Here is a 23,872-nt window from a genome sequence, read left to right on the forward strand (position 1 = left end):
TATAATTTCAAGGGTTTAAAAAAAATTGTTATTGAGGTAAATGTGGGAAATTATCGCGATATTGATTTCAGGTCATATCGCCCAACCCTAGGTCCTAGTGTGAGAGAACGCAGGGCAGGGTTAGAGAGGGAATATGACAAGACTTGATCAGGAGTTTTGAGAAGTCTCTATACTGTCTGCTGAAGTTTGCAGTTTCCTCTGCCCTGTTCCAATCAGATCAGGTTTTAGGGTTTTTTATAAAACTGGGGCACTGATGAGCTGGGCTCCTGTGTGATGAGGTCAGCTGTGGATGATTAGCTCACTGCTCATGGTATAACAGGGTGTAGCAAGCAAAACCGTCTGTTTTTTTGTTTGAGAAGACTAGAATCCTTTGTGTTGTTGCTATGGAAGAAATGTTAGCGAGCAAAGGAAAGCTCAAAGTATTTGGCTGATCTTGGTGTGAAGTGGAAGCTACATTCTGTGCTGCTGATAGTCCTGAAAGATCCCATCTTGTGTTGACATGACACCATGAACTGTCACGATAGACATTTACACACGATGCCCTCCACACATTCAGCTCCAGCATCAGGTCTGAGGTTACTGTAGAGAAGAGTTGGAGTTAATGGGTAGTGGAGGGATAGAGTAGAGGAAGGTGAAGACTCAATACCACTCTTTACACCCTCTCCTCTCACTGTGTTTTCAAAGCTCACAGTGGTGGATATGAACAATCCACAATGTGTCAAGAGTAAGGATGTTGAGATTAACCGGTTTCACTATTAACCAAGATTAAAAACGTCACAGTTTCCAAACCGTGAGAATTTTAGAAGCTAAAGTAAAGTTCCATGGTGCCCTGAAAAATTCCTCTCGCGAATGAGTCACGTGTGAGTGCGGTGTGCCTGGCTCAGCTCAGCTGGCTAGACCAACAACACCTTAGTTAGCCTTCAGAGAGCAGACGTGCTGTGAAAATGACAGAGGGACATGACATCTCAGCTTTATATCCACCAAAAAAGTGCCTTAAATCGGCAGTCTGGGAGCATTCTTGGATATCTAAAAAATGATCAGGGGGTAGTAGAAGACGACGGATATCCAATTTGCAAAATGTGCCAAAAAAAGTGGCGATGAAAAATGCAAACACTTCTAATCTGCTTTAGCGTCCCTGTGATCACCATTCATCCCTTTATACACAAGTCAAGGTAAAAGAATAAACTAGCTAACGTTACATGAAGTTGGGGCTCGCCCTGGCTGGAGCAGTTCACAGTGGAGCAGTCCTCTGTGCGTGTTTAACGTTACTTTCGTTTTCATCCAAGTCGATTTTGCGGTGATGCCTCTGTCACTTAGAAACACTTTTCCTATAATTGGTGCTCGCCACCAGTCCATCCACTGGCCCTGGCGTTAAAGTAAATACACAAATATATTTTACTGACAACGAGTGACGAAGTTCAAAGTGAGGGGAGGGACGGGCTGAGACGGACCTCTGAATATTTCCATTTGCCCTCTATAAATTATTTCTATATATTTTTATATTTTAAATATTTTATTTATTTTTATGTATTCAAAAGGTAGTTACTGTATTATTTTGGTTTCTAAAGGCAGCTACAGTGAATTCTTAAATGTACCTACTTTTCATATTTATGTTTTTAATATAAAGTAGGCTTACATGTTTTATTTGCAGGACCAAAAGAATGTTATGAAAAACAACAATAAAATGTTTAATTATGCCATGCTTTGTGTCTCATAATAAAATTACCTGAAAAAAATTGTGAAACCGTGATATTTCCTGAGACTGTAATCGTACCATCAAAATTTCACACCGTGAAATCCCTAGTCAAGAGTCACTCCTGTGGTGAGAGCTGTGCTCACTCCCCTCACTCCTCCTTCACACACTCTTCTCTGTTCCCTCCTTTCAGGGGAAGATCCCCATTCAGGGAAATGGCTCCTTGTGTCTGAGAGTTCCTGCACAGCAGCCACTGGAAACACAGCTGAGAGAAATGGGCCTCAGTCTGTCTCCTCCTCTCTTTCAGGTTCTCTGAGTGGATAGAGGACTCTGAGGAGCAGAAACACAAAGCCATTTCATTCCTGCTGGATCTGTGTCTGCAAGGAGCAGAGTGGGAGACACAGACAGGAGAGAAGGTCTTGGAATTGTTATCATCAGTGTGCAGCTACACTCACTTTCCTTTTGATAACGATTCCAATGAGGTTTATCAGTGTGATTTCCTGCTGGATCTGTATTCCCGTGTGAAGGACTATGAGTCTCAAACAGGCAGGAATGTTCTCCCAGCACTCCAGCCAGTTTTCCAGTCAGCTCCTGCATTCTGGGTTATATACCTCTCCAAGAGTACGGCTTCCCTCTTCCTTGAAGTGCTGAAACTCCACACAGTCAGGAAACCAGTAGAGCTGTTGGGCTGCTCAGCTGAAGAGAGTGAAGTGAGGAGTTTCCTTCAGTGCCTGCCCTATATTTCCCAGCTGAGGTAAGTGTGTGTGTACAGTCAGTCCTCTCTCAGTGTGTCTCTGCTGTGTTGCTCTGTGCTGTAAGGGAGCCTGTTCACTGGGAGACTGTAATGGGTGGTTAATGAGCAGATAGATGAGTGTGAACATTGAGAGACAATAGGCAGTATTTTAACTGGTCTCTCTCTCCTGGGTCTACAGCACAGACAGGGTGTAAACCAGGACACTGTCTCTCACACTGAGCTCATGGGACACACAGCCCATGTGACACACAGCTCCACTGCAGTGTTCTGTGTGTTGCACCTCTTCATCTTTTCAGAAGATTAACACACAGACTATGTCCTCAGGACTATAGTTGGGCTAAACAGCTGATGGACACTCTCTGCAGGTTTTAAGACAACAATATTTGATATTTTTAATGAAGCACGGTGGACAGATACGGGTCTGAGATCCAATGAAGAATCTTGCTGGATTATTCCAAACCAGGGAAAGCTTGTGAAGTTTTGGGGAGCACACACATACCTCTTCTAAAACTGGGGAACATTCTGGAGATGTTGGGCTCTACGAAACTGTGTTCAGAGGTGTCATCAGAACAACACAAATGTGTCCCAGCAGCAGCACTTTTATCTGTGATGATATCTGAGGCTCTGGTCTCTCGTTCAGATCTCTAGTAGTGACGATTTGACATTACAACTGTTTTTAAGTATTTTATTAGGACGTTTTTAAAGTTTTAATAAGGCAAATAAAAACTAAGAACAAATTCAAAATGAAAACAATGCAATAAACACCAAAACACTGAAGTAAAGCTGTGCCTTTTTACAGTTTTCTTGTTGAGATAAGAATAAAGTCAAACTTTGTGATATAACTAACCACTAAATGATTGGATGTATAAAATAATCTGGAATAATTACAACACTCACTGTTTTTCAAAACATTCAAGAACGGGACTCCAGATCCTGTGGAATTGCTCCACAGTCAGTCTGTTTTATTTGCTGGTTCAGTTTTACAGAAGAGCAGAGCAGGGAGAGAGGTTTTAGTGTTGACTTGTGCTTCTGTGTCTGACTACACAGAGTGTTTCTCCCTGTGCCAGATTCATGGGGAGCCAGTTTGCCAATATGACAAGACCCTTGTATTTGTAGCCCAGTAAAAAAGATGAAAGACAGGAAGACCTAAACCTCCTTCAGTTTTTGGGTTTTACAAATGAGCTTTGGAGATAAAAGGATCTTATAGTTCAGACGAATGGTGTAATGATTCAATCTAACTTCATGAAAAATGGGGTAGTGAGGAATACAGGTACAGCCGATGATGGAACTGATATAACAATCCGTCATAGACAACCCTCTAACTTTTTTTCCTCATTAATAGCAGACCCTGAGAACATCCCAAACACTTGATTATTTTCCAACAGGTGAGGTAGGGAAGACACACAGTCAGAAATATACGGGAGCACATTGCCAGCAAACAGCGATATACAGGTCTCTGTGTTGGTATCTTTTAGACCTTCAGTACTGGGCTGGTTTGATCCACCCATTGCCAGGGGCTCTAATGTCAACTAGAGCACTGTCAAACAGTAACAGAGAAAGCACAACCTTGCCTTGTGCCCCTGGGCAACGAGAGATGACAGTTGTGGCTCCTGGACAGGCAGAAGGTATAACAGTTCCACCCACTTTCGTAACACTGCGGCCGGACACAGCCGCGCGGCTGGTGATTTGTCCAACCCAGGTGCAGGAGACCGGAGAGTGGCGGAGCTCCCCAAGACACCCAGCTGATAGGGGTGCGAGCGCTCCGGGACAGAGGCGGAGTGACAAGTGAAGGAGGTGATAATGGAACAAGTGATTACTGGCCAGCGGGGCGTAATCAGCCCAGACCAGTCAGTAGTGGGAAGGAGACAGGAAATGGGGAGGCGCGTCGGTCCTAGGAGAATCCGGCTAACTGCATCCCTGGGAAAAGAGGTGCTGAGCACAGCCTGTCGGTCGGGAAAGGGAGCCACGGGTTCGGGAGAAAGCGTATGGCGAGCCTCTTTGAAAAGGGAAGAGAGCGGCAGGAAACCCCCAGACGGTGATCCAGTCGGAGGGCCAGGAGCCAGTGATACCAGGCGTGTCTGATACCAGGCGGACACCTACGGGGAGCAGTCCCAGTCAGAGCCCGGGAACAAGGAAGATCCCTGAGGATCAGGCTCACTGAGCGATGCTCTCAGTCTCGCGCTCGAATCAGAAACTGCAGCTCAGAGCGAAACAAAGGCGTAAAACGCAGGCTGATTCAGAGCAGAAATGTGGCACTGATGAATGACCTTGGACAGGCTGTAAGCTCAAAGTATTGACCGTGGTCCACTTTCTTTGTAACCGTCTGCATCAGTTTAACTGTTGCGACACGAAAAGACTTGATTTTTTCATTGACAAAAAGTAACTCCACATTATTTCATTGATCCGATTATGTATTCTTTTCCAATCATACAAGGTAAGTTTTGAGAATCTCCAGTTCACCATGCCTATAATGGTTTCCCAGAGATTGCTTATAAACGATATTAATTTAGGAACATTAACATATTATGTAAACTGTATATGGCTGGTATTGGTAGTTTAAAGAAAAAATACACACCATTATTCCACTTTCTTCCTAAACATTTTAAGCATCAGTCTTTCATTCGGTTACATACTATGGTTATTTTGGGAAAGTTTTTACGTGCTACTTCTGACTATATTAAGTTTATATACTTTGGAAAAAGTTATAATGTTTGAACATTTCCTATGAATATTTGCGCTCGTTATCGCAGTAAAAATACACATACGTTTTAGAATTTGATTAATAGGGAATATAATATGGAATCGTGTATCTAAAGAAATTAATAACGATATAATTATATGCATATACTGTAGCTCAAATGATCACAGTAGTACACTTTGGAAATGTCTGCATCAGTTTAACTCATTCCCATGTGATTTTTACGTGTGTGGTGTAATGGCTTAAGCGTGTGCCTTGCATGCCTGAGGTCAGGGGTTTGAACCCAGCTGTCACCATCAGCTTTCTTTTAACAAAATTTTTCTTTGAAAAACTAAAATAGTAAATATCGACACTATATTGAATTTGTTGACATTTCTAAATATCACAAAATGTTCAAAATTAAGTGAGTTAAGTGATTAACCTTTTCCATGACTGCTTGCGCTCGTTATCGCAGTAAAAGAAACGCATACTTTTTAGAATTTTATTATCAGGGAATATAATATGGAATCGCGTATCTAAAGAAATTAATAACGATATTAATTTAAGGATCTACATATATGTATTTATAAAGCTGGTAGTATTACTGTAATCCACTTTCTTTGTAAATATGTTTTATTTTTAATTTGACTCAATCATGCATGATGAATTGTGAGAGAGTGATAGATGGAGACAAGATGGACATTTCTTGTCAAAACTACATTCCCCAGAATGCAGTGGGATAGACAAAAAGCAGGGCAATGACTTTCTCTGCAAGTTTGTCAAAGAAGTAGGCAACTCAAAGCTCAAAGTCCAGCAGCAACAATAATCAATACAGTGTGCATTCTCCTGTCAAGATATAAAATAGAACAGTGCAGAGTACATAACGCGGTTATGTATCGGGAATGTTTGCAAAGAGCTGAAGAAGGCTTCACAGCCGAAACGTTGTGTTTTCTCTCTTCTCTTTTCAGCATGGAATAAACCTTTATTTGTTCCTTAACAGTGACAACAGTGCATGCTACTGAAAATTCCTTCCCATCCCCCAGAACTGTTCTGTTCTGTTCTATTCTACATAACAAGACAGGGGTGTTGACAGTCCTCGCCTTTGTGAGAAGTACGGAGCTGCGTTACATAAGGTAGCTGCAATGGAACATACTAGTAGGTAAAAGTTCATTCCAAGCTGGAAAGAAAAGACACAACGTGTCTCCTCTATAAATCTTCAGTTTACAGACTGTCCAAGGTCATTTATTATGAATAATATCTTCCATATCGCATTAAAAATGGAATGCTTTTCACAAGTGTAAATCCACCTATTTTCTAACCACTTTCTCCAGGACAGGTACCAGTTTCACCCCTCCCCCTTCCCTCTGCCTGTCTGACCTGTTCCCATTTTGAACCATTCTGTGCCCGAATTGCAGCAGGTGAGAGAGTAGGGAGAGAGAAAAAAGTGAACCCTGTTTTTTGATAGTCAGAAGGCTTCAACTGATGCATAAAAATATAGCATAATGCCCCCTCACATTATGAAGTCACTAGCGCCTGGGATCCACTTTAGTTTCCTGGAGATTGCTCATAAACGATATTAATTTAGGGACATAAACATATTATGTAAAGTGTATTGGTACTGGTACTGGCTGGTATTGGTAGTTTAAATAAAAATATGCACACCAGTATTCCACTTTCTTCCTAAACATTTTAAGCATCAAAGTCTTTCATTCGGTTACATACTGTGGTTATTTTGGAAAAGTTTTTACGTGACTATATGAAGTTTATATACTTTTTGTTTATATAGTGTTTATGTTCCTAAATTAATATAGTTTATGACCTTCAACCGCGTTATGCTCCTCTTCTTTTTATACTCAGCTACCAACATTTCTCTATAGTTGTAAAATTCCATATTAATATTCAATACTAAGCGGATTAAAACATGCACAGTAAAGAGATTAAATGATTAAATCTTTTCACTAACAACCAATGCACCACGAGTGCCCCTGTTGGTCATTTTGGCTAGCCAAATCACGTACTGCGGTACACCGCAGTGAACTGTGGGTAATTTAGCGTGGTACGGGGTTGTACCGTGCATTTTGAATGGCTGCATCTGTAGAAAACCAGCATGAAATGAATAATAAATGTAATAATCCCTAATGAAGAGGGATCAGGAGAAGGTGGTCCCGTCAGAGCAGCAAGCCCTGGAAAACTGTGAGCCTTCATGAGGATGCGACAGTTTCCCAGGGATACCACTAGCTGCAGGACAGCTGTCATGACAAGTTGACACATGAGTCTCCAACCAAAACTTTTAAGCACCACAAATATGTTCTTCTGTTCATTTTGATTTGCTGCTCCTTCAGTGTCTAACAATATTATAAAAGGGGATAAGGGCTGATAATTGCTCAGCTGATCTAGTGGACAGTATTTCTGCAGCTGTTTTCAAACCGGAATTCAGCTCACTTTACAGGTGATAAGATGATCTGTCTCTTCCCTTTTCTGAGTTGGAGACAGAGATTTACTTCATGCAGTGACTTAGGGAAGACATAAAAGACATAAAATCTGTTATTTCAGAGGTTGTAGAATGAGACTTGAAATAGTAGAGATTAATGGAGCCTAATATTCCCAAAATCAGTCATTAATTCCCTCAGGGTCTGTCAGCAGGTTACCTCCGCTGGCCTGTATTTTGGGAATCGTCCTGAATTCTCTGGACATTAATTCTTCTGGTTTATCTCAAGTTCAAAGTTCAAAGGCTCTGAGATCAGTCCCATAATACTTGTATCAGGTCTCCTCACAGCCTTCTCTGTTCAAGACTAAAGAGCCTCAGTTCCTTCAGCCATGTTCGGACTAATGAAACCATTGAAAGTAGTGGTGAGGAGGTGATTTGGTTGCGTAGGAAAGTCTTTGTACCCAGTTGAAACAGTAAAATATAAACTACAAATTGCCTGACTTGTGCTTCCAGTCAGTCAGTGTAGGACAATATATTCATAATTCTGTTACCAATAAACTTAGATAGTTTCAATAGTCTTAGAAGAAGTGTATCCTTATTACCATATCATTTCCTGATTTAAATTGTGCACTAATTTTATAATCTAACAAACTGTTTGACTTTGTAGAAATAGGAATTCTCTTAGGTTCATTGTGAGTAAGATTGAGGTATACTGTTTATATAGACATACAGCTCCAGAAGATGAAAGGGATTCCCAGTAAGTAGTCCCAGCACCCTCCCTGATTGACATATTTGTACATCAATGGAGAGCACCTGAGAAAATAGTTTGTATGTGACGCCCCTACCAGTCCTGGAACATCTTGTAATGTTTGTGTTTAAGGGCTCCAGGGAGCCCTTAAAGCTCTCCTTCAACTTTTTAATACTTTACTTGCAAGTAAGAGATCCCTGATGTGACAGTCCTGCCCTTAGTTTTTGTAATCAGCATGACCCTGTGATATTTTTAGATCATTTGCATATTTACTAAAGTCTGCTTTCCCCAGCTGGTCAATCAGAGATGTGTGAGTCCAGCTGTATTTTCTAAGGTCCCTCAGTCTGTGTGTTTGTCCTGGGAGAGACCCTGTGCTGGAATACAGCCCTGTCCCTGATCCACAGTGGGACTGTGTTCCTAAAGCTCCAGTGTCCCAGCGACTGGAGTGCAGAGAGTGAAGAGCCAGGGTGTGTGAGAGTGTCTCTGGGGAAGGAGTGTGTGAGGAGAGCTGAGAGAGAGTGTGAAGAGTCACTCCTGTGGTGAGAGCTGTGCTCACTCCCCTCACTCCTCCTTCACACACTCTTCTCTGTTCCCTCCTTTCAGGGGAAGATCCCCATTCAGGGAAATGGCTCCTTGTGTCTGAGAGTTCCTGCACAGCAGCCACTGGAAACACAGCTGAGAGAAATGGGCCTCAATCTGTCTCCTCCTCTCTTTCAGGTTCTTCGAGTGGATAGAGGACTCTGAGGAGGAGAAACACGAAGCCGTTTCATTCCTGCTGGATCTGTGTCTGCAAGGAGCAGAGTGGGAGACACAGACAGGAGAGAAGGTCTTGGAATTGTTATCATCAGTGTGCAGCTACACTCACTTTCCTTTTGATAAAGATCGCAATAAGAAGCGTCAGTGTGATTTCCTGCTGGATCTGTATTCCCGTATGAAGGGGTCTCCAACCGGCAGGAATGTTCTCCCAGCACTCCAGCCAGTTTTCCAGTCAGCTCCTGCAGTCTGGGCTATAGACCTCTCTGAGAGAAAAGCCTCCCTCTTCCTTGAAGTGCTGAAACTCCACACAGTCAGGAAACCAGTAGAGCTGAAGGGCTGGTCAGCTAAAAAGAGTGAAGTGAGGAGTTTCCTTCAGTGCCTGCCCTATATTTCCCAGCTGAGGTAAGTGTGTGTGTACAGACATTCAATTCAATTCAGTTCAATTCAATTTAGTTTTATAAACCACCTTTCACATCAAGGTTGCCCCAGGCACTTAACAAAGCTGTGTAACAGTACAAAATACATGACATTACACTACAGAAAGAGAAAAAGCCAGAAGACAACAGAGGAGAGGAACCAAAAACTCCTCTGTAGCTTTAGGGGTCCAAGGCCAACTGGGTGCCCCCTGGGCATTATACAATTCTGAAAAAGTACTAACTGTGGAGTATTAAGTCATCCATCATGTCCTTCTGTGTACTCCATACAGTTCTCTGTAGACCAGCAAATCCTCCTAAACAATAGATGTATTCACGGTGTCCCTCTTGGATCCATGGCAGTGATGCAGCATTCAACGCATCCGGACATGTTTGGAGGAGAATAGGATAGTCTGGTCAGAACAGATGTATCTACCTGGTGGGCCAACATAGAGACACACAATGGCATGTACAGCAGCACCAGCAGCCATGGCTGCAGCAGGCTATGATGTAAGGTGTGAGTAGGCTAGGCTGGAGTAATAGGTCTTCAGTCTGGATTTGAATACTGAGATTGACTCGGTATCCTGAATATGGGGCGGGAGACTGTTCCATAAGCTAGGGGTCCTGTAACTAAAGGCTTTACCGCCAGCTGTTTTTTTATTAATATGTAGAATAAGAAGACCTGTGTTCTGTGACCCAAGTGGGCAACTTGGAAAGTATACTGTACATTAATAAGTTCCATTAAATAGACAGGTGCCTGACCTCTGAGAGCCTTGTAAGTAGCAGGAGTTTGAAGTCCGCCCTGTACCTGACAGGAAGCCAATGAAGAGAGCTAAGTATGGGGGTTATATGGTTGTACTTTCTCCTCGTAGTAACAATTCTAGCTGCTGCATTCTGAATTCGCTGTAAGGTGTTGAAAGAGTGATGGGTGCTCCCTGATAGTAGGGCATTGCAGTAGTCTAACCTGCTGTGTACAAGAGCATGTATTAATTTCTCTGTCTTGAGTGGAGAGAAACTGCCGTTGTTTTGCAATATTTCTTAACTGTAGGAAGCTACTGCATACTGCATTAACATGAGAGTTAAATGAGAGCCTTGTGTCTACGATGATGCCTAAGTTATGTGCCGAATCTTTGAGGCAAAATTTTAAACCCTCAGAGTTGAGTGCTGAGGTTATAGCAGTCCTATCCACACTGTTGCCTCCAAACAACCAAACCTCAGATTTATCAGAGGTGAGTGTGTCTCTGCTGTGTTGCTCTCTGCTGTAAGGGAGCCTGTTCACTGGGAGACTGTAATGGGTGGTTAATGAGCAGATAGATGAGTGTGAACAGTGAGTGACAACAGACAGTATTTTAACTGGTCTGTCTCTCCTGGGTCTACAGCACAGACAGGGTGTAAACCAGGACACTTTCTCTCACACTGAGCTCATGGGACACACAGCCCATGTGACACACAGCTCCACTGCAGTGCTCTATGTGTTGCACCTCTTCATCTTTTCAGAAGATTAACACACAGATTATGTCCTCAGGCCTACAGTCAGGCTAAACAGCTGATGGACACTCTCTGCAGGTTTTAAGACAACAATATTTGATATTTTTAATGAAGCACGGTGGACAGATACGGGTCTGAGATCCAATGAAGAATTTTGCTGGATTATTCCAAACCAGGGAAACCTTGTGAAGTTTTGGGGAGCACAGACTTACCTTTTCTAAAACTGGGGAACAATCTGGAGATGTTGGGCTCTAGGAAACTGTGTTGTGAAATAACACTCCTCTCTTGACCAGCTTGAGCGATCAGCTGCAGCAGACACATCCTGACGCCTCCCGTGAGTCGTCTGTGGCTCTGACAGCCCTCTCTCCCTGGAGCAGGCCGCCTGTAGCGTCGCTCCATCCCTGCGGGACTGAGGTGTGACCTGCCCCTCCAGGACCTGCTGTTACCCCGGGGTCTCAGAGCCAGACCCGGCTTGGTCTACCTGCCCCTGAGCTTTGGGGCTCGCTGACACACCTGCCAGCCAGGGCAGTGACAGCACTGAGGGAGAGGGGCGTGAGGCACAGTCTCCACAGTCTGCAGCTCCCTGCACAGCTACAGGTCTCCCAGCAGTCCTCAGAGCGAGCAGCTGAGCCGTCAAGGGGAGCAGAGAGGTCTGTGGGAAAGATCTCACAGCACTAAGACCTCCAAGTGTCCAAGCAGACTGAGCTGGGATATGATCGGGGTTGTGACATCACTCAGCCCCCCTACAACATTGCAGGGAAACCAAACTGGTCTCATTCGTTAGTGCTGCATTTGTGCTGTGGAAAGTAGCTTCACAGCTGCTTTCGTTCCCGAGATTTAACACCTTGTTTTTCGGGTGATCACATGACCATGTAGAGTGACCTTGACCTCCAGTGACCTCATCTGTTGAGTTCAAGTGCACTGTCACTGGTGCGAGGATAACAATGTCTGCCATTTTGTTTCTCTGGTTGCCCGAGTGAGGGGCAGCGGTTGATTTTACATTTAATACCAGTATCTCCTGTACGTTTGTGTGAACAGGAAAATTAAATTTGTCACCAACATCATAACCTAATCAGGAGAGTTGCTGATGTAGCCTTAAAAAGCCAACATTAGCAAATTGCATGTTCTTAAAAATGGCTTTAACTAGCACATCTCAATACTTCATAGCTGTGTACTTTTTAAAATTGGAAAAAGTAATCAGTTTCTCATTGTGTTCTTTTCAAATTAAAATGCAAATCAATAGCCATTTAAAGATTCAACCCATCTTTAGAGCCAGTATTTAAAAAGGTTAGGATTAGCAACTTCCTGTGACACAAGACCATTGTTTTTATATATTTTTTATGCAAAAAAAAATTATAAATGTGAAAAGAAAATTTAAGGGGCACTATGCACTAAGTTGACCCAGGTAGCCCATAACTCCACTGCATAACAACATTGGAAACTCGACCGTATCACACGTGCACACCGCAGAAATATTGAACAATATTTTCAGTTAAAATAACCCAGCATATATCTAAAGTATTAAAAATCAGTCATTATCCCTGTCTTCGTACTGTATTTACAGTGCTCTTACTGTACGTGCAAACATAGCACCATTAGGTCCCAGTCCTTTAATTCGAGTGTTCCTGGTCAGTCCTTGGTGTAGAGTACAGCGTGAGGGCACACCTTGACCTCTGAAGACACAAGTATGAGTGCCTTTGTTAAGTTGTCCTATTTCTCCCAGCTGAAATTGTGTCTTTTTCCGTGTGCAATGTAACGATCCAGGACATGTTTGCTTGTCCAGCTCCAGCTTGTCACCCCCCTCAGCAAACAGCACAATTGCTGAAACCCACCGCAACCGTTAGTGCTGCTTTTGTGCCAGTTTGTGCCGTTGAAAGTAGCGTTTGTGCTGCTTTCGTTACTGAGATGTAGCACCTTGTTTTCTTGGGTAATCACGTGACTGTCTACAAGGAAGCTTAAAGGTACCAGAACACTCGGTACTTTTAATCACTGGATGTGATGAAAACCTTTGTATCTGTGGTGGTGCGACGGCATAATCTGGCAGGAGAAGCAGTGGTGTCGGCGTCCGGCGAGAGGTGGATTGAGTTGAATCCCAGGATGTCGACCAGGTGAAACAGCAGAAAATGAGCACTGAGGAGAATCTCCAAGGTTCTGAAGAAGAAGGCTGGTGGGGGCCGAAGGAGAGTAAGGCGTGAGAGCCGAGAGAAGTCTGGCACTCAGAGCTCAAGAGACTTGAGTTCAGTAGACTGTGTAGAGCTAGGGTTGAAATAAAAACAAGAATTGAATGATAGAGGAAGAGGAGGAGCGCCCCCTGGTTCTCCCGCCATTCCTTCACCTGTCAGTTTCCCTGTAAACCCCAGTGACTGATAGTAAGACCTTCGGTCTGGTAGTGCAGCTCAGGAGCCCTACAGTTAGTGGTCTCAGTTGGGCTCACAGGTCTGTTGGTTAAGGAGAGAGCTCCTCAAACCAAATCTTCCACATTTCTTCCGTCACTTGTTTCTGGGAATCAAAAACTACAACTGTGATTTCTACAAGCCCTGTTTTCAAGAACATCACATTTATTTTCCAGCTCCTCGTCTGTCTGAAGCAGAGGCACGAGAATGTCGGATGTCCAGACACATCCCTCTTGTATCCCCTGTTCTCTCTTGTGAATTCAGAAAGCTCAGTTTTCCTTTGGTTGGAGGTCCTCACATATCATGTAGTTTCCTTTCTGAATTCTCTAATCTAGAGAATAAATGTGAATTTTTCAGGTTGCTGAGTGTCCCTGTTTCCTAGACAGAGAATCACTTTCAGACCCTGTAGTTCTGAAGTGATCTATTGCATCTGTCATCTTCTGCCAGCTGGCTGTAGGGAGAAGGGAGTTTGAGATGTACTTTTTGAGGAATCCTTGTTTGGGTTTAAAAGGAAAGAAACTCGATTTTTTGATAAAGAAATGATTTAAACTGGAACTCCTATCCCATGAGATTTGTGTTTGGATACTTTGAGTTTGTCCAGATTTACTTTTCTCTGACATGGTCGTTTTTGCCATGGAAACTAGAATCCATGTTTGTGTTTTGAGAGGAAAGGAAACAGATTTTGCTATATGGGTTTCTCTGGGGTGTTCCTGTTCCCTCTCACAGTCCAAGCACATACTGGCAGGTTAATTGGCTTGTGGTGGACCTGGCCCTGGTGTGAGAGTGTGAGAGACTGAGATTGAGCCTTTTGATGGACTGGCCTCTTGTTCTGGGCCTCTCCTGCCTTGCGCCCGTTCCATGATGGGATAGGATCTGGGTTCTCTATGACCCTCTGCTGGACAAAGCAGTTAGAAAGTGGATGAATGTATTCTACTTATTTATTCACTAGGAATAACAACTCCCAAGAATTAAGTGTATTGAAGGATATATTGAGCGTTTTAGTCATAATAAATTTGTCTTAACCCGCTTGGCTGAGGCCGACCTCCTGCCCACAGGTCAAGGAGGCTGGGACCTCTTTAATTGAGTATTTGATTTTCTCTTGGGATAATCTGGATCCTAGACTATTCCTATTAATACTAGAACAATTTTCTCAAAAGTTTTTATAACCTGAAACCTGTGTGTCCCCAGCAGTTGACACTCCTTCACACTGTTTGAGCTTGTGTACTTTCAACACTCTGAGTCCTGAGCTCAGTTGTACCGATTCTCATATACCGCTCTGTCGTTCTGTCTCATTCACACCTCGGTCCCTTTTATATCCTGCTCCGAGGTCATCTCTCTCAAGGTCATCTCGTATCTCTGAGTCCTCAGCTCTTGTACACTGTAAGGACTGAAGCTGTTACTGATCGCGAGTCTCCCCTGCACCTCGATGTCTCGCTCACTCTAGGACCCTCCTATCCTCCACTCTAGGACCCTCTGCAGCCAGAGAGCGCTCATACTCTGTCCTGTCCCTAGTTTCCTGTGCTTTGCTGTCCTTCCGGTATCTCTCTCTCTGGGGCTATATATTTCCGGGTCACTGATTCACCTTCGCTCAGCATTGACATTCGGATGTCCTGAGACCCGCCTAGCATCCAGGTCGCCCCACGTCTGCTGCCTGAGGGCACTGGTTTGTATACGACTCCTGAACTGCTGAGCCCGGGCTAATCCCCCGTTCCGCCGCTACGCATAGGGTCTTTTTCCGCTCTCCTGCCTCTCCACGGTTCGTCCCTTCCGACATCTGTGACACCTCCCTGCTCCTGGACTCCTCACATGGAGTCCTGTCCAGTTCTCTCTCTGGACTGCTGCTCCCTCTCTCTCTCAGAGCCTCTCGTGCTCCTCAGTCTCACTCCTGAGTCCTCACTCCTGTCCTGGAGCCTCCTGCTCCCTGATGTCTCACTGGATGACTGCTGGCTTGCTCTCTCTCTGCCAGTCAGTTCTCAGGCTTTGTGTCCACCTGCAGCCACTGACGCCTCCACCTGCACCATCAGGCTGGGTCTCTCTCAACAGAACCTCACTCCATTCCTAGACAGCCCTCAATGTTTAATTCATCTTGTTGATCAGTGAGAGATCTGTGAGTCCAGCTGTATTTTCTGAGGTCCCTCAGTCTGTGTGTTTGTCCTGGGAGAGACCCTGTGCTGGAATACAGCCCTGTCCCTGATCCACAGTGGGACTGTGTTCCTAAAGCTCCAGTGTCCCAGCGACTGGAGTGCAGAGAGTGAAGAGCCAGGGTGTGTGAGAGTGTCTCTGGGGAAGGAGTGTGTGAGGAGAGCTGAGGGAGAGTGTGAAGAGTCACTCCTGTGGTGAGAGCTGTGCTCACTCCCCTCACTCCTCCTTCACACACTCTTCTCTGTTCCCTCCTTTCAGGGGAAGATCCCCATTCAGGGAAATGGCTCCTTGTGTCTGAGAGTTCCTGCACAGCAGCCACTGGAAACACAGCTGAGAGAAATGGGCCTCAGTCTGTCTCCTCCTCTCTTTCAGGTTTTCCGAGTGGAAAGAGGACTCTGAGGAGGAGAAACACGAAGCCATTTCATTCCTGCTGGATCTGTTTCTGCAAGGAGCAGAGTGGGAGACACAGACAGGAGAGAAGGTCTTGGAATTGTTATCATCTGTGTGCAGCTACACTCACTTTCCTTTTGATAACGATTCCAATAAGGAGCTTCAGTGTGATTTCCTGCTGGAGCTGTATTCCCGTGTGAAGGACTGTGAGTCTCAAACAGGCAGGAATGTTCCCCCAGCACTCCAGCCAGTTTTCCAGTCAGCTCCTGCAGTCTGGGCTATAGACCTCTCTGAGAGAAAGGCCTCCCTCTTCCTTGAAGTGCTGAAACTCCACACAGTCAGGAAACCAGTAGAGCTGAAGGGCTGGTCAGCTGAAGAGAGTGAAGTGAGGAGTTTCCTTCAGTGCCTGCCCTATATTTCCCAGCTGAGGTAAGTGTGTGTGTACAGTCAGTCCTCTCTCAGTGTGTCTCTGCTGTGTTGCTCTGTGCTGTAAGGGAGCCTGTTCACTGGGAGACTGTAATGGGTGGTTAATGTTCAGACAGCTGTGTGTGAACAGTGAGTGACAGAAGACAGTATTTTATTTTTATTTGTTGATTGAATGGATTAGAAATAAAGATTGTAGAGAATGTTTAGCTGTTTTTGTTTTCTCTTTTTAAATTACATGTAACAATCTTGTTCACAATATCAGGCTCTGTTCAGATGTTGGAGGTTCTTTAATAATGTATTTTCTTGTGATTTGTTCTTTACGAGCAGCTGGAGAATTTCTAGTGTTTATCTGTCTTCTGTTGTCTGGTGTTTGGTCTCGTTCACACCTCGGTTCCTTCTCCGAGCTCCTCCGAGGTCACCTCACTCGAGGTCAGCTCGTCCCTCTGAGTCCCCACTGGCGGACTCTCACGCTCAGTGAATCTCGCCGCTCTGGCTCTCGCTCGCACAAGCCCGTCTGTTTCGGGGAGCAACAGTGGAAAACCCTCAACATAGTCGTTCCCGTTTGGCCTGACGCACTCCACCGTCTACTTTATCTCACCAGCGGGCCGACACGGCAACACCCGAGGCTGCTAATCTCGAGTCTCCCTGCACCTCGATGTCTCGCTCACTCTAGGACCCTCCCTGCTCCTGGACTCCTCACATGGAGTCCTGTCCAGTTCTCTCTCTGGACTGCTGCTCCCTCTCTCTCTCAGAGCCTCTCGTGCTCCTCAGTCTCACTCCTGAGTCCTCACTCTCTCTCATGGACTCCTGTCCTGGAGTCTCCTGCTCCCTGATGTCTCACTGGATGACTGCTGGCTTGCTCTCTCTGCCAGTCAGTCCTCAGGCTTTGTGTCCACCTGCAGCCACTGACGCCTCCACCTGCACCATCAGGCTGGGTCTCTCTCAACAGAAACTCTCTCCCCTCCTGAATAACCCTCGCTGTCTTACTCCATTCTTGGACACTCCTCACTATCTCACTCTTTTCCTGGACAGCCCTCGCTGTCTCACTCCTCTCCCGGACAGCCCTCTCTGTCTCACTCCACTCCTGGACAGCCCTCTCTGTCTCACTCCACTCCTGGACAGCCCTTAGTGTCTCACTCCACTCCTGGACAGCCCTCGCTGTCTCACTCCTCTCCCGGACAGCCCTCTCTGTCTCACTCCTCTCCCGGACAGCCCTCGCTGTCTCACTCCAATCCTGGACAGCCCTCAGTGTCTCACTCCACTCCTGGACAGCCCTCGCTGTCTCACTCCACTCCTGGATAGCCCTCTCTGTCTCACTCCACCACTGGACCGATCTCCCTGTCTCATATCTCACCCATACTGTAAACAGACGCCGTCTTTCGGATGAGACGTAAAACCGAGGTCCTGACTCTCTGTGGTCATTAAAAATCCCAGGGCGTATTTCTCGAAAATAGTAGGGGTGTAACCCCGGCGTCCTGGCCAATTTTCCCATCGGTCTTTATCAATCATGGGCTCCTAACAATCCCCCTCTATGAATTGGCTTCATTACTCTGCTCTCCTCCCCACTGATGGCTGGTGTGTGGTGAGAGTACTGGTGCACTATGGCTGCCGTCGCATCATCCAGGTGGGGCTGCACACTGCTGGTGGTGGAGGGGAGTCCCCATTACCTGTAAAGCGCTTTGAGTGCAGTTTCCAGAAAAGCGCTATATAAGTGTAAGCAATTATTATAATTATTATTATTCTTAACTCACATCAGTGATGCCCTCACTTCTGTCACCGTCGAACACCTTTAATACAAGATGCTTAAAGTACCAGTAACTTGAAGTACAGTACCAGTAACTCCCTTTCACATCCTCCATATTTCACATCCTCTTCTACACGTAGAGTGAGGCTCTCCACCACACCCTGTCCTCTGATCTTTCACACTGGCTCTCATTCAACAGGCTGCCTTTATAAATACAGCTGATTTCTCTAAATCCCCAATTCTCTGTGGAATTGTCAGTCTCACCAGCCCCTCACTGAGGCTCTGGACTGACAGTCTAGCTTGTTCTGCTCTCAGGGAAGCGTCCAGCTGCTCTGACACAGCCTCCCCCAGCTGAGTGTGTCAGAGCAGAGCCTCCCCTCAGCGGTGATCACAGAGCAGCACAGCGTGTCTACAGAGAGACTCCGGCCCTCAGCTGTCCTTGGACAGCAATACAAGAGACAGTCTTTGCCAGTAATTGATCTCTCAGGGCTCTTTGTATTGGACATTTCTCTACAACTGAGGATTCTGTCTGCTTCCATTTTGCATTGGAACTTTCATCACAACAACAAGAGAGATCTGAGTTGAGAAGCCTGGTAATACATCAGTCTATGTATCGTGTTCATTGTAATGGCCTCAATTCTGGACCCTACTGAAAGAGGGAACAAATTCCAAATACCAATATCGTCCTTTACTGAGCGAATTTGAAGACTTAAATTTAAATTAAATCATTTTGAGAAGACTTATGGGGAAGACACTGACCTACACCTGCCCCACTCACCCCACACACTGATCTACACCTGCCCCACACACTGATCTGCACCTGCCCCACTCACCCCACACACTGATCTACACTTGCCCCACCCACTCCACACACTGACCTACACCTGCCCCTCTCACTCCCCACACTGACCTACACCTGCCCCACCCACCCCACACTGACCTACACCTGCCCCACTCACTCCACACACTGACCTACACCTGCCCCACTCACCCCACACACTGACCTACACCTGCCCCACTCACCTCACACACTGACCTACACCTGCCCCACTCACCCCACACACTGACCTACACCTGCCCCACTCACCCCACACACTGACCTACACCTGCCCCTCTCACCCCACACACTGACCTACACCTGCCCCACTCACCCCACACACTGACCTACACCTGCCCCACTCACTCCACACTGACCTACACCTGCCCCACTCACCCCACACACTGAACTACACCTGCCCCACTCACCCCACACACTGATCTGCACCTGCCCCACTCACCCCACACACTGACCTACACCTGCCCCACTCACCTCACACACTGACCTACACCTGCCCCACTCACTGACCTACACCTGCCCCACTCACCCCACACACTGACCTACACCTGCCCCACTCACCCCACACACTGACCTACACCTGCCCCTCTCACCCCACACACTGACCTACACCTGCCCCACTCACCGCACACACTGACCTACACCTGCCCCACTCACCCCACACACTGACCTACACCTGCCCCACTCACTCCACACTGACCTACACCTGCCCCACTCACCCCACACTGACCTACACCTGCCCCACTCACCCCACACACTGACCTACACCTGCCCCACTCACTCCACACTGACCTACACCTGCCCCTCTCACCCCACACACTGACCTACACCTGCCCCACTCACTCCACACACTGTCCTACACCTGCCCCACTCACCCCACACACTGATCTACACCTGCCCCACTCACCCCACACACTGACCTACACCTGCCCCACTCACTCCACACTGACCTACACCTGCCCCACTCACCCCACACACTGACCTACACCTAAGTGAGGACTTATTAGTGTTAAACGATTTTAACATAAATTTCCCTGATTCAATTCCTCTGTTTCTAATAATGTATCCTTACGTTTGTATGTTTTTTCTTTCGCACAGCGTCAGAAGGTACAACTAATTTGTCAACTTCAACAGCTTAGTGTATTTCAGCAGTGCTGTGCACTTCTCTATATTAACAGAAACATCAGGCTCCAAACCTTTGTGTTCATTATTATCTGTAAAAATTTCAGTACTTGTGTGTTACTCAATGTTAATTTATCAAGTTGATCAATCACAAATGTGTGATCAATCACAGCTGTATTTTCTAAGGTCCCTCAGTCTGTGTGTTTGTCCTGGGAGAGACCCTGTGCTGGAATACAGCCCTGTCCCTGATCCACAGTGGGACTGTGTTCCTAAAGCTCCAGTGTCCCAGTGACTGGAGTGCAGAGAGTGAAGAGCCAGGGTGTGTGAGAGTGTCTCTGGGGAAGGAGTGTGTGAGGAGAGCTGAGGGAGAGTGTGAAGAGTCACTCCTGTGGTGAGAGCTGTGCTCACTCCCCTCACTCCTCCTTCACACACTCTTCTCTGTTCCCTCCTTTCAGGGGAATATCCCCATTCAGGGAAATGGCTCCTTGTGTCTGAGAGTTCCTGCACAGCAGCCACTGGAAACACAGCTGAGAGAAATGGGCCTCAGTCTGTCTCCTCCTCTCTTTCAGGTTCTCTAAGAGGATACAGGACTCTGAGAAGCAGAAACACGAAGCCATTTCATTCCTGCTGGATCTGTGTCTGCAAGGAGCAGAGTGGGAGACACAGACAGGAGAGAAGGTCTTGGAATTGTTATCATCAGTGTGCAGCTACACTCACTTTCCTTTTGATAAAGACTGCAATAAGAAGCGTCAGTGTGATTTCCTGCTGGATCTGTATTCCCGTGTGAAAGACTGTGAGTCTCAAACAGGCAGGAATGTTCTCCCAGCACTCCAGCCAGTTTTCCAGTCAGCTCCTGCAGTCTGGGCTATAGACCTCTCCAAGAGAAAGGCCTCCCTCTTCCTTGAAGTGCTGAAACTCCACACAGTCAGGAAACCAGTAAAGCTGAAGGGCTGGTCAGCTGAAGAGAGTGAAGTGAGGAGTTTCCTTCAGTGCCTGCCCTATATTTCCCAGCTGAGGTAAGTGTGTGTGTACAGACAGTCCTCTCTCAGTGTGTCTCTGCTGTGTTGCTCTGTGCTGTAAGGCAGCCTGTTCACTGGGAGACTGTAATGGGTGGTTAATGATCAGACAGCTGTGTGTGAACATTGAGAGACAACAGACAGTATTTTAACTGGTCTGTCTCTTTCTCCTGGGTCTACAGCACAGACAGGGTGTAAACCAGGACACTGTCTCTCACACTGAGCTCATTTGACACACAGCTCTACTGCAGTGCTCTGTGTGTTGCACCTCTTCATGTTTTCAGAAGATGAACACACAGACTGTGTCCTCAGGCCCACAGAGCCATCTGGGACTTCAGCACAGAGTGAGGCTGAACACCAGATGGACACTCTCTGCAGGTTTTCTAGACAACAATCTTTTTGATATATTTAATGAAGCATGGTGAGCAGACACACTGAGCTGAAATCCATTGAGGAGTCTTACATTACGATGATGGGCTCTACGAAACTGTGTTCACAGGTGTCATTAGAACACAATTGTGTCCCAACAGCAGCACTTTTTCCCTTTGATAATATCTGAGGCTCTGGGCTCTTGTTCAGATCTCTAATACTGATGCTTGACACCGCGAATGTTTTTAAATATTTTATTAGAAAATTTTTGAACTTTTTAACAAGACAAATACAAACTAAGAAACACAAAAAACAGCCAAACACTGAACCTAAAGCTTTCAGACAAAATAAAAGCACACAAAAATGATTGGATGTATAAATAATCTGGAATAAGTACACCTTCATACACAGGTCTCTGTGTTGGTAACTTTCCCAGTACTGGGCTGGTTTGATCCACCCATTGCCAGGGGCTCTAATGTCAACGAGAGAGCTCTGTGAAGTTTGACCCCCTACAAACATCACAGTCACTGAAACCCACCTCATTCGTTAGTGCTGCGTCTGTGCCGTTGAAAGACGTGTTTGTGCTGTTTTCAGTTTCCGAGATATAGCGCTTTGTTTTTTCGGGTTTGTGGCGTCACTCAGCCCCCTACAACGTTGTAGGGACACCAGACCGGTGTCTTTGGTTAGTGCAGCGTTTGTCCGCTTTGTGCCGTTGAAAATAACTTTCCAACTGCTTTCGTCCTCGAGACATAGTGTCTTCATTTTCAGCTGATCACGTGACCGTGCACGGCGACCTTGACCTCTGAAGACACAGATATGCCCGCCTGCCAGCAAACGTGTCCTGGGTCACTACATTGCGTACTGCAAAAGACACGACTTCAGCTGGGAGAAATGTGACGATCTAGCAAAGGCACCCATACCTGTGTCTTCAGAGGTCGAGGTGTGCCCTCACGCTGTACTCTACACCAAGGACTGACCAGAACCACAGAGATAAAAGGTCTGTGAGCTCATCGCTTCATGTTTGTGCATAGGAACCCTGTGAATACAAACATGTTGTCACGCTGGCTGCAGAGGACGCTCCTACTCTGTCCTGTCCCTTGTTTTCGTGTGCTTTGCTGTCCTTCCGGTCTCTCTCTCTGAGGCTACAGTATATATTTCCAGGTCACTCATTCCCTTTCGCTCAGCATTGACATTTGGATGTCCAGAGACTCACCTACAGTAGCACCAGGTCGCCCCACGTCTGCTGCCTGAGGGCACTGGTTTCTATACGGCATTTTTCTGAACAGCTGAGCCTGGGCTAACCCCCGTCTCGCCACTACACATAGGGTCTTTTTCCACTCTCCTGCCTCTCCACGTTCGTCCCTTCCGACATCCGTGACACGCAGGATAATGACATTTTATTTAAGAACTTAGATATATTTTCACTTCTGTTCTGTGAAAATAAAAGTCTTTTTTCCACTATTGCACGTCTGCATGTGTGAACGGTAGACTTTCCAGTGTTGTTTCACGGATGTGTTATGAACTGTGTCAACATTGTACATGATCCCCCTTTAAACAAAACATCCTGGTTCTTTTTCACCTTGACGAATGTGCTTTGCATAAAAATAAGCAACAGTGCTTCAGAAAGTGTCAGATTCAAGCCTTTTTGAACACATGGCTCGAGTGACGGGTCGAATCTTCACACGTCCCTTGGTGTGCGTGTTTATTTAAGAATGAGACAGACAGAAACCAATCACTTCTACAGATTTTTTAAAAAGGACACAACTATGAAGTATTAAGATGTGCTCGTTAAATCCTCTTTGTAAAAACATACAATTGTTTCCTAATGTTGGCTTTTTAAGGCTACACCCGCATCTTCTGATTAGAGTATAATATTGGAAACAAATTTAATTTTCCTGCTCACACAAACGCACAGAAGACACTGATATTAAATGCAAAATCCACCGCCGCCCTCCACCCGGGCAAACAGAGGAACACAATTGCAGAACTGTTACTCTCGCAGCCGTGACACAGCGCCTGAACTCTGCAGACGGGGTCACTGGAGGTCAAGGTCGCCGTGCATGGTCACGTGATCACCGGAAAAACAAGGCGCTATATCTCAGTTACGAAAGCAGCAGAAACGCTACTTTCAACGGCACAAACCAGTACAGATGCAGCACTAATGAGTGAGGTGGGTTACATCGTTTGTGCTGTCTGTAGGGGGGGCAACTTCACGGAGCTCAACGCGGATCAGTCCCAGCCGAATCCTGGGAACAAGGAAGATCCCTGAGGATCAGGCTCACTGAGTGATGCTCTTATTCTCACGCTAGAATCAGAAACTGCAGCTCAGAGCGAAATGAAGGCGTAAAACACAGACTGATTCAGCACAGAAGTGTTGCACCTCGATGTTCTGTAGAAAATCAGCATGAAATGAATAATAAATGTAATAATTCCTAATGAAGAGGGATCAGGAGAAGGTGGTCCCGTCAGAGCAGCAAG

The 23,872-nt window shown here is 45.9% G+C and overlaps 1 protein-coding gene across 18 annotated transcripts in view; it reads left to right on the top strand.

Moving 5' to 3' along the window:
- LOC148675054 (uncharacterized) overlaps positions 1-23,872 on the top strand; it is a 149,999-nt gene that overhangs the window by 112,751 nt on the left and 13,376 nt on the right. For all 18 annotated transcript variants that reach the window (XM_088626021.1, XM_088626003.1, XM_088626002.1 and 15 more), the window contains 4 exons: positions 2,001-2,447; positions 9,018-9,458; positions 15,865-16,311; positions 20,579-21,025. In XM_088626021.1, the coding sequence (XP_088482147.1) occupies positions 2,001-2,447; positions 9,018-9,458; positions 15,865-16,311; positions 20,579-21,025 (1,782 nt within the window). The remainder of the gene's footprint in view (positions 1-2,000; positions 2,448-9,017; positions 9,459-15,864; positions 16,312-20,578; positions 21,026-23,872) is intronic.

Source organism: Lepisosteus platostomus, chromosome 3 (genome assembly GCF_059453375.1).
Source record: "Lepisosteus platostomus isolate fLepPlt1 chromosome 3, fLepPlt1.hap1, whole genome shotgun sequence".
NCBI lineage: Eukaryota > Metazoa > Chordata > Actinopteri > Semionotiformes > Lepisosteidae > Lepisosteus > Lepisosteus platostomus.